Source organism: Pseudopipra pipra, chromosome 25, assembly GCF_036250125.1.
Source record: "Pseudopipra pipra isolate bDixPip1 chromosome 25, bDixPip1.hap1, whole genome shotgun sequence".
NCBI lineage: Eukaryota > Metazoa > Chordata > Aves > Passeriformes > Pipridae > Pseudopipra > Pseudopipra pipra.
The window spans coordinates 4247769-4262059 of NC_087573.1; the positions used below are offsets into that span (position 1 = coordinate 4247769).

The 14291-nt window shown below is 54.2% G+C and overlaps 1 protein-coding gene across 1 annotated transcript; it reads left to right on the plus strand.

Moving 5' to 3' along the window:
• Positions 1-2360: 2360 nt before the first annotated feature.
• OLFML3 (olfactomedin like 3) lies at positions 2361-6074 on the plus strand. Its single transcript, XM_064636174.1, has 3 exons — positions 2361-2537; positions 3048-3333; positions 3746-6074. Exons 1-3 carry the CDS (start codon positions 2430-2432, stop codon positions 4531-4533), a joined length of 1182 nt encoding a protein of 393 aa, XP_064492244.1. The 5' UTR covers positions 2361-2429; the 3' UTR covers positions 4534-6074.
• Positions 6075-14291: the final 8217 nt, after the last annotated feature.

The following is a 14291-nucleotide window of genomic DNA, read 5'->3' on the forward strand; positions in this document are numbered from 1 at the left end:
GAGTTGTGCCTTTCCACCGAAAGGCAAACCAAGCTCCAACTCCCTGTTTCACAAATAGGACTTCGTGGAAAACACTTTACTAACAGGAAAAAAAAAGAAAAAGGACCTCTAGCAAAATCTGCTAATAGTTCTGAGAACTTGCCCACTTTACCCCCCAAAAAGCAGCTTGAAATAACCATTTAGAGTTTCTGTAACATAATTAATCCCAATCAAATGTATTCCCGAAGCACGGTGTCATCTCTTCCACTGCCCAAGTTCCCAAAAGAGTTGGAACGAGGAGGATGAGATGGAAATGACATAGATAAAATCAAATGTGCTCCATTTGGAACCAAAATACCCCAGAATTCCTCAGTGATACACAGCAAACCCCACCCCAGCAGGGCCAGGGGGACACTGGGCTTCACAAGCTCGGTGGGTCCCAGTCTGGCCCCCAGGATGTGATGCCCAGTCTGGGTGTGTATTGTGCTCTGAGGAGATACTTCCCTTCTTCCCTTTTGCATATCCAGCCTCAAATTGGGTTCAAGAATTGACTCTCCTCATTGTCAGAGCCACTACACGTATTTTGTAGAGAAATCTGCTATCTCTGGATAGGAATTGGAGTACTTTAATTTTTTTTACAACTAGTTTGGGACTCACCTTTGGAATATTTGATGACTGTGGTCCCATCTAGGTTTGTCTGTGTGATTCTTGAGCTGTTCAATCAGTTTTCTCTTACCTGACCTGTATTTGCAGCTGTGATAGCCACTGCAGAGGCGACTCCCAAGGCTTTCCTGCTTAGCACCTAGTTGATGGGATGCAGTAATTTACCTCTGACTCAGCAATTTCTTTTAGTACATGAAACTAAATTGCTTCTAAATGACAGGATTGGCACAGCCCTGCTTTCTTTTTTTATTTTTATTTAAACTTCTGAATGGTGCCGCATGTCCACATGGTTGTTTGTTGCTAAACTTTATATAATGTGTGATTTCAGATTCAGCTTGAACTATATCTATCTCACTACATGTAGCAGTACATTATATGTAATGTTAGTATTTCTGCTTGAATCCTTGATATTGCAATGGAATTCCTACTTTATTAAATGTATTTGATATGCTAGTTACTGTGTAAAATTTAACTTTCTTTTATGGTTGTGCTCTTCCTTTTTACAAGCCGCTAGATACAGGTAGTTTCTGACAATTACTGATCTATGTTTGTATTGCTGATGTACTTAGGGGGTATGTAAAAATCATTTTAACAAAAGAAATAGATATTTAAAAATTTAATACTAACTATATGGGAAAAGGGTCCATTGTGAAAACATAGTTTATCTTTGGATTCAATGTTTGTCTTTGGTTTTACAAAGTAGCTTGTATTTTAAGTATTTTCTACATAATATGGTAAAAATGTAGAACAATTGCAATGCATCAATAAAAAGGGTTAATTTTCTGTACTCTATTCATGTGGTCACTTGGTCTGTTGAAGGAGGGGTTTGGTGCAATCCGGGGTGGGATGTCGGGGTGGGATGTCGGCAGTGCCGGGGAAGTGGATTTAGGATGTGGATTTGGGATGTGGCAGCACTAGATGGCACACTCGCCCTGCCACAGCACCTGGCACGGACGGGCAGCCTCGGCCCGTTCCCATGGCCCAGGAGCCCACGGGCTGTGCCCACAGAGCCGCCTGGCACGGCTGCATGCAGGGCACGGAGCTGCAGCGTCCATCTGTCCATCCACCTGTCCGTCCTTCACACCGCCCCTGTCCCGCCCTGGCTGTAGGAGCTGCCGTGTGGCCCCACACTGGCCCTCAGGCCACCTTTGGGGCCAGTGCTGGGCAGCCCCTGGCTGAGGGTGGTGACTGACCGTGGCCAAACAACGGCCCCGAGGGGCCCAGGGGGGTCCACAAGACCCCAGCACAAGGGGGTCAGGCAGGAGCTCCAGGACATGGGGGGTGACACAGTCAGGGGGGTGGTGGCAGCAGTGCTGGTCTGGCTTTGCCTCCACCACACCTGGGCACAGCCAAGGCTCAGGTTGGCCACCAGCCTCGGGCATGTTCCATGCAGGGGAGGAGCCAGGGCTGCGCCCATGCCTGTGGCACAGCACGGTCCTTGCTGTCCCACGGGATGTCCCTCATGAGAACATGTCTTTCCCTTGCTGCTCGGGGCTCCTGCAGCACTCTCTGCGCCCCAAATCCCACAAACCCCACCAGCAGCCTGTCCCCTGCCCCAGCCCCACGCCTCAATCCCAGCCCCACACGTCAATCCCAGCCCCGGGGCTGGATGGCACCACGTGGAGCTGCCGTGGGCACCCGGCGGGGCGTGAAGGGGTTAAGGCGCCCGGGGCTGGTCTGCGGGGAAGGAACAGCCTCTCCTCCCTCTGCACATCTGGATTCAATAAGGGCTGGAGAGGCCGGAGCATTCCTGAGCACTGAGCTGGAGGCTGCACTCCCCGACGGCCATGGGGCCCTGGCGCTGCCTGCTCCTCCTGCCGCTCCTCGCCGTGCCCCTCCGTGCCCAGCAGCAGCAGTTCATGGAGTACGTGGAGCGGCGCCTCACCCTCCTGGAGGTACAGCCCCATGGAGGGCCCCACACCCCGAGTCACCCCGTGTCATGCCGTGGTGGGGCTCCCAGTCCTTCCTCCATGGCGGCCGGTGGGGTCTGGAGCTGGGATGGGGACGGAGCAGAGTGTGGGGTGCCCTGGCACCCCCTGCCAGGGCCCTGCACAGCCCAGCATGAGGATGGACAGGGGCATGACGGGTGTGGGAGCACTGCAGGAACAGGGACATTGTGGGTCTGGGAGCATCACAGGAGTGGGGACATCACAGGTCTGGGAGCATTGTGGGAGAGCAGGGGCACCGAGGGTCTGGGAACATCAGGGGAGCAGGGGCATCACAGGTCTGGGGGCACCGTGTGGGAGTAGAGACATCACAGGAGCGGGACCATCACGGGAGTGGGACCCAGAGACACGAGCCCAGGGCTGCGGTGCCGTGTGGCCCCGGGGGCTCCCACAGCCACGTGCAGGTAGCGGGACACGCTGTGAGGTGTGGAGACCTCAGCGTCCCCTTGGCCACCCCAGGAGAGGATCTCACAGTGGCACGACCAGAGCAGCCGCTACTCCACGGAGCTGCGGGACTTCAAGAACCAGGTGCTGGGGATGCTCGAGGCAGCGGAGAAGGAGCGGGAGGCGATGCGGGCGGAGGCCGAGAGCGCCGCGGTGCGCGTGGACCGGCTGGAGCGGGAGGTGGACTACCTGGAGACACAGAACCCTGCACCACCTTGCGTGGAGGTGGATGAGACCCTGATGGAGAAGCAGGTGGCCACAGCCAAGCAGAGGAAGAATGAGAAGTACACCAAGCTGACAGGTGAGGGGCTGCCGTGGCTCCCTGTGGGGCTGATCCCATGTGGGGGTAACCCTGAGCCTTCCCAACCCAACCAGATCCAAGTTTCCCCTGGCCATGTTCCACGGCATTGTGTCCCCTCAGGGCATCTCCCAGGTGTCTCTGGCACAAGATCCTGCATCCCCACAGCTGCCTGGGAGCTGCATCCAAGCCCCAGGCTGGAGCCCTGTGGGACAGGGCTGGGGTGAGGGTGACTCCCCTGCCCATGGCATGGGTGCACAAGGGGACTTCCCAATGCCATCAGGGATGGGTGCATTTGCAGGGCAGTTGCCTGGGGGCTGGGATAGGACGCAGCAGGACCCACGAGATGCCAGTGTGGGGTGGGAGTGCAGGGCCGGGTGGTTTCCAGGCTCTCATGGCTACCCCGCCCTTGCAGACTGCAGCGACACCATCGCCAGCGTCAGAGCCATGAAGATCCTGAAGCGTTTCGGCAGCACCTCGGGGCTCTGGACCAAGGACGCTGCGGGGAACTCGGAGAAGATCTACGTGTTCGACGGCACCGCCAACGACACCGTGTACGTGTTCCCCCGCATGAGGGAGTTCACCCTCTTCTCCGCCACCCGCAAGGCCGCCCGCATCAAGCTGCCCTACCCCTGGGTGGGCACCGGGCACCTCGTCTACGATGGGCACCTCTACTACATCCGCCAGCAGGGCCTGTCATTCCAGGTGATCAAGTTCAACCTGGCCAACAAGACGGTGGTGGACAGCTCGGTGTTCCCGGCCGAGGAGCAGATCCCCGTCTTCGGGCTCTCCCCCTTCACCTACATCGAGGTGGCGGCGGACGAGGAGGGGCTGTGGGCCATCTACGCCACCAAGGAGGACGAGAAGAACATCTGCCTGGCCAAGCTGGACCCCGGCTCGCTGGACATAGAGCAGATGTGGGACACGCCGTGCCCGCGGGAGAACGCGGAGGGCGCGTTCGTGGTGTGCGGGGCCCTGCACGTGGTGTACAACACGCGCCTGCCCAGCCGCTCGCGCGTCCAGTGCGTGTTCGACGTCAGCGGCACCCTGGCCCCCGAGGACGCCTCCCTCGTCTACTTCCCCAAGCGCTACGGGTCCCACTCCAGCATGAAGTACAGCCCCCGGGAGAGGCAGGTCTACGCCTGGGACGACGGCTACCAGATCATCTACCGCATGGAGATGAAGAAGAAGATGGAGGTCTGAGGGGCCGCCCGCTCTGCCCCGTCTCCCACCACTGTGAAAGGATGAAACGCTGGATCCCCGCCCAGGCCGACCCCTTTCACACACCAGCACCAGGCCTGGGACCACCCTGAGGAACCCTGGACTAACTGAAGGAGGTTTTCTTCTCTGTGATACAATGAATAAATACTACGCAGCGAGTGCGGTCACCTGCCTGGGGGGAGCAGGGGGTGCTGGGGCCAGGCTGCCAGAGCTCTGAGCCCCACTTGGTCCCAGAGTCACCCCAAAAGGCCCTTCCCAGGGGCAGGGAGTCCATGCGGGGCTGGCTGGAGCAGCAAGTGCTGCCCAGTGGGGGACTGGGCAGGGATTTATGTTGGGGCTTTGGGGGTCTTCGGGCAGGGATTGAAGCTGGAGCTTTGGGTGAGGGTTTTGGGGGGGATTTGGGCAGGGATTGATGCTGAGGCTTTCAGCAGGTTCCTGGTCAGGGCCAGCTTGTTTTACATATACAAAACTGTGAGCAAACAGCAAAATCCCTTAATCTGGGAGGACAAAAGGAGATTGCTGTCCCATGCTGGGGCGGTGTCAGCCAGCAGGCACCAGATGTTGCTGATTTTCTGAGTTGATTTCTGATGAAGCACAGTTGTCTTCCCCCTGCAGCCAAAGAGTCGCCACCTTACGTGAGGCCCCGGATCCCCCCAGTCCCTTCCCTTCCCTGTTCCTGCACAGAGGAGCCCCAGAGGTGGTGGGACAGGACAGGGCAGGATCTGGGAGCCCCTCATGGAATGGGGATGCAGCCTCCTGTTGCCACCATACCACGTCCTTCCTGCCCCTGCAGCAACTGTCCCACATGCCCCACTTGCCCCACACCCCTGCAGGGTGCAGGATTTGGCCCATTTCAGGCCAGAGATGCCATGGGGCCCCTCCAGAAACCCGGGTCTGCTGTGATTTGTTCCTGTCACAATGTCCTGAGAGCACAGAGGGAGGATCAGGAGGTGTTTCTGTGTTGTGAGCATCCCTTTTTCCCATCAGAGGTCAATTCTGGGGACAAGCACTGAACATGTGAAGCTGTGGGCTGGGCTGGTCAGGTGGGGATTGCATCCTGCTGGTGCCAACTCAGGGATGAGAGGCCACAGAGCTGCCTGGTCACCCCAGGGAGGTGCCAGCCCCATGGGGAGCACCAGTGCCAAGCACCTGGGGGGATCCTGGGGCCACCAGCCCTCCTAGGGTCATGGCATGGCCATGCCACCCCCCTGCCACCATAGGGCCCATTCAGCATCCCCCCATGCCCACCTTAATTCAAGCTGTCCTGCAGTGTGGAGGGCACTGGGTATTTCCTTCAAGTTCTTCTGTATTATAATCAAAATATCTTCTGGTTGCATAAGAAAAATCTTCAAATATGCACTTTGAATGACTGTAATTGGCTGGTGCTGAAAGTTCAACACACAGTGGAAGTCAAGCAGAGAAATTATCCAAGTGTGAAAGGCTCTGTGAACTGTCAAGTTAATTTATGGCCCCTTTCAAGATCAATAACTACGGTACCAGAAATATAATTTTCAGAAATCTCACAGTAGTAAATAATTATACCGATGATTTCTCCGTCCTGAATTAAAATTGATGGGGCAGTAATGACTCTGCCCCAGAAACCATCTCGTAACCTGAACCAAGTCCTGCACAGTCTGAACTCCCTGTGACACCAGCGCTGCCCTTGGTGGGAGCAGGACAGGGTGAGACACTGCTGAGCAGCACCTGCCAAGGATCACAAAATCCCAGGATGGTTTGGGTTGGAAGGGACCTTAAAGCTCATCTCATTCCACCCCTTCTATGGGCAGGGACACCTTCCACCAGCCCAGGTTGCTCCAAGCCCTGTCCAACCTGGCCTTGGAGACTTGCAGGGATGGGGCAGCCACAGCTTCTCTGGGCAACTTGTGCCAGGGCCTCTCCACCCTCACAGGGAAGGATTTCTCCCAAATATCCCATCTAACCCCTCCCCTGTTCATGTGAAGCCATTCCCCTTCATCCTGCCCCTCCATCCCTTGTCCCCAGTCCCTCTCCAGCTCTCCTGGAGCCCCTTTAGGCCCTGGAAGGGGCTCTCAGGTCTCCCTGGAGCCTTCTCTTCTCCAGATGAACACCCCCAGCTCTCCCAGCCTGGCTCCAGAGCAGAGGGGCTCCAGCTCTTGGAGCATCTCCGTGGCCTCCTCTGGACTTGCTCCAGCAGCTCCATGTCCTTCCTGTGCTGGGGACCCCAGAGCAGGATGCAATCCCAGACTGGTTTGGGTTGGAAGGGACCTTAAAGATCATTTTGTTCCAATCCCCCACCATGGTCAGAGGTGCCACCCACTAGATCAGGTTGCTCAGGGCCCCACATGCTCCCGTGGAATTTGCTTTGTACAAACACTTTGGGAATGAGAAGTAAAATGAAAAAATAACTGCAGTGCCCGATGGGCCTCTGAAGCACAGCACTTATCTCACACTCCACATCTTCAAAGTACTTCAGGAAGCATCAACTAATTAAGCCTTGGAATAACTCCTATAAAGGAGAACGGCCTTATCTTCATCTGCTGACAAACACTTAGACAAAAAACACGTTTGATCATGAAAAGTGGTTCAGCTCTGAGCTGGCTGGAGCTCATTGTAACAGGGCTGTGGGGAGCAGGTCTGGGAGCTCTTGTCCTGCTCGAAGAATCAGAGTCTTCTGAGCTGGAAGGAACCCCCAGGGATGATCCAGCCCAGCCCCTGGCCCTGCACAGGACACCCCAAAATCCCAGCATGTCCCTGAGAGCATTGTCCAGACACTCCTGGAGCTCTGGCAGCCTTGGGGCCGTGCCCACTGCCCTGGGGAGCCTGGTCAGTGCCCAACCACCCTCTGGGGGAAGAACCTTTTCCTATGATCCAACCTAAACCTCCCTGACACAGCTCCAGCCTCTCCCTCAGGTCCTGTCCCTGGTCACAGAGAGCAGAGACCGTCCCCGAGATGTCCCCATCCAGCATCACAGACACTGTGCAGAGTGAGGGACCCCAGGGGAAGCCTGTTCCAGCATCTCTCCTGCCAGATATCCCACAGAACAGGGAGTTAGTCATGGGAGAGAGGAGCAGCAGGGATGCAGGAACATGTTTGCCCTGGGATGGAAACAACCCCCCCAACCACCCCGACCACCCCCACCGGGCACCGCGCCGGGTCTGCCGCTGTCAATGCCAGAGCTCATCTCCTGCCAGGGGTTATTGATTCCCTTTTTTTTTCTTGTTTAAATATTTATTGACCCCATTAGGAGAAAGCAAAGGTTGTTCCACAGCTGGGGGGGCTGTTGTGCCACAGCTGTCAGGGCCCTCAGTGCCCTCCCTGGTGTTAATTCTCCCCACCCACTGCCCAGCTCTGTCCAGAACCCCAGTGGGAGCAGCAGCAACATCCAGCCCTGCCCATGGGAGGGCCCAGGCTCCCTCAGTGGGATCCAGGAATCCCTGGAAGGATGCAGGGACCCTGAGTAGGATGTAAGGACCCCTGAGGGATGCAGGAACACAAACAGGATGAAGGACCCTGGCAGAATGCAGGGACCCCCATAGGATGCAGGGAGCCTGGCAGGGTACAGGGAGCCTGTTGGGATGCAGGGACCCCAAACAGGATGAGGGGATTCCCTAGTAGGATGCAGGGACCTTGGCAAGGATGCAAGGACTCCTGGTAGGATGCAGGAATCCCAGTGGGATGCAGGGATCCTGGCAGGATGCAAGGACCATGGCAGGATGCAGGAACACAAACAGGATGCAGGGATCCTGGCAGGATGCAAGGACCATGGCAGGATGCAGGGATCCTGGTGTGATGCAGGGATCCTGGTGTGATGCAGGGTCCCCTCATGGGATGCAGTCATCCTGGAGGGATGCAAGGACTCCCAGCAGGATGCAGGGACCCAAACAAGATGCAGGAACTCCAGTGGGATGCAGGGACTCCACAGGGCTGTTCCAAACCCCTCTGTCCCACGTGGAAATGGGTTTTTGTGCCTGGTCCCAGTTGCCCAGCACGGCCCCAGCCCCAGGCTGCTGTGTCTCTGCCCTCCCAGCTGTTCCTGCTGAACTAACAGATTTCCAGGAAAATTCAGCCTTGACTCAGGGTCAGCAGTGGCAGAGATCCCATGGCCTTCCAGTCTGACACTGGGCAGGTGACCTGGAGCCACCGTGGGCAGACAGACCCTCTTCCCCACTGAAGGTTGTGAAAAACCTTCATTCCTCCATCCCTCAGAGGACTTGGCTCGGGGACAAGGATTGTTCCTGTTCCCCCCATCCATGCAGCAGCAGGAGGTGGCTGGTGGCCCCACACCCCGACCCCTCAGCGGGATCACTGCTTTCCAAAACCAGGGGTTAGTGGAAAATATGCTGATGGGGCTGCTCCAGAAGTCACAGCCTTCCCTGGGAGTCTGCAGCTCCTTGTACTTTAATTGCCAAATACTTTATCTCTTTAAAGAAGAGCCTCTATAAGTAATAATCCCTTTCATCTCTGCTCCTCTTGAAAAATACTCCTCTTTGCAAGGCAATTTGGTCAAGTAAATTGAGAAGTTGTGTTATCAGTGGGAAAGAGAAAGTGAGATCTTTGGGCTAATTTTTTCTCCTTTGTCTAATTCTCAAGGATATTGACTCTTTTTTTTCCCTCCCTGACTCTTTTTCAGCTCACAGGAGCTATTGATAAAGTGAAATGTTTCTGGATGTCCTATTAGAAACAATGGAACTAAAATTAAAACCAGGCAACTCAAACAAGTGTATAATGAAGCTGCCTTTGTATTGAAACAGGAAGGGGGGATAATTCTCCATTTAATACTTTCTTAATGGCTGGTTGGCAACTCTAATCACTGGGTTTTGAGTTCAAATAGGTGTTTCTGCCCACAGAACATCTGGTTGAGGTCGAACTCCTCACACATGAATCAGGAGGCAGCAAAGCACTTTCCAGCCAAGGATTCCCAGCAGAGCTGGGAGGACACTGGAGTTTGGGGTGAGCTTGGATGTGCCAAGAAGGACATGGGATGGCAGCAGCTCTTTTACAGTCCTTTGCATTTCCTAATGAAAATGTAGAACAAGCAAAACCAGTTTCACCTGAAGTGCTTCCTGACGTGGAGACACTCACCTTCCTCTGCAAGTGGGATCTCCTGATGGATTACAGGGATTTGGGAAGTCTGTGCTCCAGCACAGCTCTGTGCTAGTTCCAGTTTTGGCATTGTCAGTGAGCCTGGGGTCCTGCAAGGCAGTGTGGGGACAGGAGGGCTCTGGGGGTGCAGGTGCTGGGACAGGATCCATGAAGTGCCAGGGCAGGTTTTCCTGGGATGTTTGTCCATCCACGGGGATGACCCTCACCTGGAGCTGGTCTGACTGGGGGTGCTTGGCCTGGGGAGGGGGAGGATGAGGTCCCCTCATCCACAACCTTTCCTGCCTGGGGGAGATGCTGGTGCTGAAGCTGAGATTTGAGGACGAGCACACTGTGCCCCAGCTGGGTTCAGACTGACCCCACTTCCCCCAGCCCCACTGTTCCTCCTCGAACACCAACCCCAGCTCTGGCTGTATTTTCCATGGCACAGAGCTCCCCTCATCCCTCTCCAGCCCCCCAGGCCTCCCCCAGCACTCACACCCCTGCACTCCCCCCTTCCTTCTGCCCTGTCAGAGCAGATGTGCTGCAGCCCAAAGGGACAGAAGTGCAAATTCCTTTTAAAAAGGTGAATTTTGCAGAATGTTGTGGTCTGTGCCCCCTTGCCCCAGCCAGGCTGGGGTGCTCAGGCTCCTCTCACCCCTCCCAGTGCTGTCTGCTCCTTCCTTCCCTCCTGACAGGACGATTAAAAATAAACTCTTCAAACTGGGAGCTCTCAGCCCTGTCAGGGGAGCAGTGCCTTGTGACGCACCAGTATTTCAATATTTCAGTATTTTCTGGGCAGTTTCACTCACTGACAGATTTGTGCAGTTATTTTGGTGCTCTGACCAGGATGGATAATTCCATGTGCTCTTGTGCTGGTTTAAAGGTAAACCAGAAGGGGAAATGAATCCAACTCAAAGGAGAGATTATAAATCAGAATAACGATTTAATAAAATAATACAATAAGTACGATTATACAGACAAATAATTGGTTTTAACCCACAAAACCCAAATGTATAACCCAGCACCCTGGGGCATGAACAGAGTGGTGTGAGTTGGGCCCCCTGAGTCCAAAGTAAAAGGAGAGGGAAAAACCTGTTGGTGAGAGTGCTGGTGCAGTCTGGTCAAGGGTGGTGGTCTCAGTCTGGTTCAGAGTGGTGGTTGCAGTCCTCCTCTGCACCACGAGTGGTTAAAAAAGTCCCAAGACTCCAAGATTATATATCCTCAGGTTCAGGCAGGAATGCCCAGTACCCCCCTCAGGGTGGGGAGCTCCACAAAGGGTGTGAGGACAGGAGCACCCTCCTATCTCACAGGCCTCTTAACACCCAGTTTATAGCCTGAGGGGTCAGGGCTGCTCTGGGCAGAGGGTGTAAATGGTTCATTGATAACAGTTTCTGGGCAGTGGCATGGAAGGCTCTAGAATACCCAGTTTTGGGTTACACCCATACAATGATGAACTGGTCCCAGCTGTTCTAACTAGGACACTGCCCCAGTTTGTGTCTCCATCCCATCCAAGGGGGGTGTTGCTGACCCCAGCACAGCCCACACTGACAGCTCCCCCCAGCCCGAGGATTTCACACACCCTGCAAAGTCTACATGATTTCACCAGGATTTTCTTTGGGGTGTTATTATTACTAATGCTATTATAGCAAAGTTGTTTCCCGAGGACAGAAAAATACCAGCTCAGCTATTCAGCTAAGCAGTTCTTTAATTTCTTTCCTCTCAAAAATCAGCTCCCCGGAGCCTTTCTGGAATGGATCTGAATTTTCTGCTTAATCCCTCTTCCCGAGGGCAGAAGTGCTGAGGGGCTGCAGTGACTCTCCCTGGGAAAGGAGGCTTTGGGGTCCCTTTCCCAGTGCTTTGCTGGCTGCAGCTCAGGGACTGTGAGTCAGCTCCAAGAAACATGAGATGCAGTTCTGTTTGTCTCTTGGCCTCCAAGTCCCTCATGCCCAGCTGGGATGAGGCACCAAGTGAACCATCAAATTTGGGGTCTCCAGCCCGTCCTCTCTGCTGGAGAAGGACAAGTGGTGCAGGCAGGGCAGGTGCCCTGCTCTGCCCAGGGGCTCCAGCTCCCACATCTGGGGCTCTGGGGTGACACAAGGACTCAGGACCTGGGAGGGTTGGAGCAGTTGCCCCCCCAGCACAGCACCCCTGGTTGTGCCAACGCTCCTGCTGCAGGTGGCTGAGGACCTGGAGGGAGATATAACCATGGTAACTGTGATTATCCCGGGAAATTGCTGCCGTTACCAAGGAGGGAAGGTCAAAACAAACAGAAATTATCAATTTTTCTCTTTCTAATAAAATGCAGGAGTGTGTTATTGACTCACTAATTGCTCAGTTAAATGGATTTCTCCAAAATTACCTCCTAACCCTTGTAAATGAAAATGATGCAAAGATTAGCACTTCCGTGGAATTGCTCAGGGAAGGAAAAATGAAAGGTCTGATTCCCTGCCCGTGGCAGGGGGCTGGAACTAGATAATCTTTAAAGTCCCTTCCAACCCAGACCATTCTGTGATTCTATGACTCCCTTTCAACATAAAATTGCTCCAAGCCTTGCAACCTTGGATTCTTGGCAGCCAGAGAGGCCATGGAGCCCCTGCAGAAAATCCCTGCTCACAGCTTGGCTCTAAATTGTCAATTCTTCCCCGACTGCAGTTTTTCAGGAAATCAGGGGTTTAAATGAGAGGCATTCTTCCCCAACTGAGCCCTCTCCAATGTCAGTGTCAGCCACCACCTCCTGCCATCCCCGACCCCAGCTCGCCTCGGAAATTGGAATGTTCAGCTTGTTAGAGAATAAATGAAGAAAGAAATGTAATTTAATCAAGAGACATCAATACCAATAAATCCCATGAAATCTGGCACAGCTGGGGCGCAGTGTCATCATCCCCTCGGATGTTCAGGTCCGGGCTGGCAAACCAGGCAATTCCAGCTGCATGTTTGCATCTCTGGTGCTTCCATTCTCCCCTTCGCTTTTTCCACAGGCTTGGACAAATTTAGGAAATAATCACTTTAATTGCATTATCAGCTCCATTCCTGCTGCTGGGAACTCTGGCTTTGGGAATGGCAGCAGCATCCAAGAACCAGCACGGGTGGCATCACCTTGGAGAGACGAGCTTGAAAGGCTCCTGATCCATCCCAGCACCAGCCCAGTTACCTGAGAACCCAACACAGCTGGATCCTCCCTCCCAGGATGGCATTTGGCCAGTCCCAGGATGGCATTTGGCCAGTCCTGAGGCACCAGGGATGCTCCCACTGTGCAGCCCGAGGAGGAGAATCCTCTGTCTCCATGGGATGCTCCCTCCCACTTGGCCCTGTGGAGGATCCTGCTGGCCTGAGGAAGGAGGGGAAAATTCCCTCCCTGCTCCCCACACAAGGACCAGCTGGTGCATCCCTGCAGAGGGGCTGCTCCACCAGGACAGGGCAGCCCTGCAGAGCCCACACGGGGGGCAGCAATTAGAGGCTCATTAGATAAAGCCGAGGTTATGCAACTGGGGGGGCAGCAATTAGAGGCTCATTAGATAAAGCCGAGGTTATGCAACTGGCAGGAAGGTCCTCCTGGTTTCTGTAACCATCACGTCCTAGAAAAACTGCATTAATTCCTCCCTGGGAGGAGGGAGCTGTGCCTGGAGCTGTTCCCAGTGTGGCTGCCTTTGGAACAGAGGTGCTCCAGGGGATTTTCAACCTGCAGCACTGTGCTGGACTGGGGTCCTGTGGCACAGGAAGGGTCCTGTGGGATGGGAATGGTCCTGTGGGACCAGAGTCCCCACTGGGCTGGTGCAGAGAGTGGATCTGGGAGAGGGAGATTGGTGGGGTGTCCATGGTTGGGGCTGGAGGGGTGGTCTCAAAGAAATCAGCAGAGCAACGAGCAAAAATGAGCAAAATCCTCTTTCATTTCTGTGAGCCATCCGAGAGGAAAGCCAGCAAACCGACTTAATTAAAAAATTACTGCTCCTCCACTGTGTCCCTCCTGACGGCGAAGAAACCCTCATCTCCGGCAGTTTGAAATGGAGAGGGATGAGCAGCTGCTAATGGGAGATTAGGAGAAATCTTCCACTTTGGAAGCAATTAACGAGCCAGAAAGTATTTACATATGCGAATTGGAGGGCTGGCTCCCCTTTCCCAGCCGCTGCTTTGCTGGGGGATGTTTCTCTGCCCGTCTGGGCTCTGGATGAGCCTCTGACCGATGTCCCAAACCCCCCAGGCTGCCCCACACCCCGTCCCCACGGGATGCCTTAGGGGGTCCAGCATTGCGATCCACTCCCAACGCCTCCTCCGGCTCCAGGAAGAACCAGTCAGGAAAATGCCACTCTGGAACTGGGCTGGTTTTCTCCCCTAATCCCATTTTTGCCGGTTATTCCCGGTGCTGCAGGTTACCAGGGCTGCACTTTGATGCTTCCTGTTCCCACGGCAACAGGACATGCTCTGGGCTTGCTTGACCCATCCAGGTACTTTATTAGCTTTAACGAACTGTATTTTTAATAGAACCCTACACTGGGTTTTTGAAATAGATGTGCTTTAAATACCATGTTTTTAATTACGACTGACATGGGAACGTAAGATATATAATTATATTTGCATGACTAATGCACTGTCTTAAAAAAAAATATATATATATATATATAAAGCTGTAAAATATAATTACAAATTATCTTTAAGAAAAGTCCAGGGGGGGGAAAAAAAA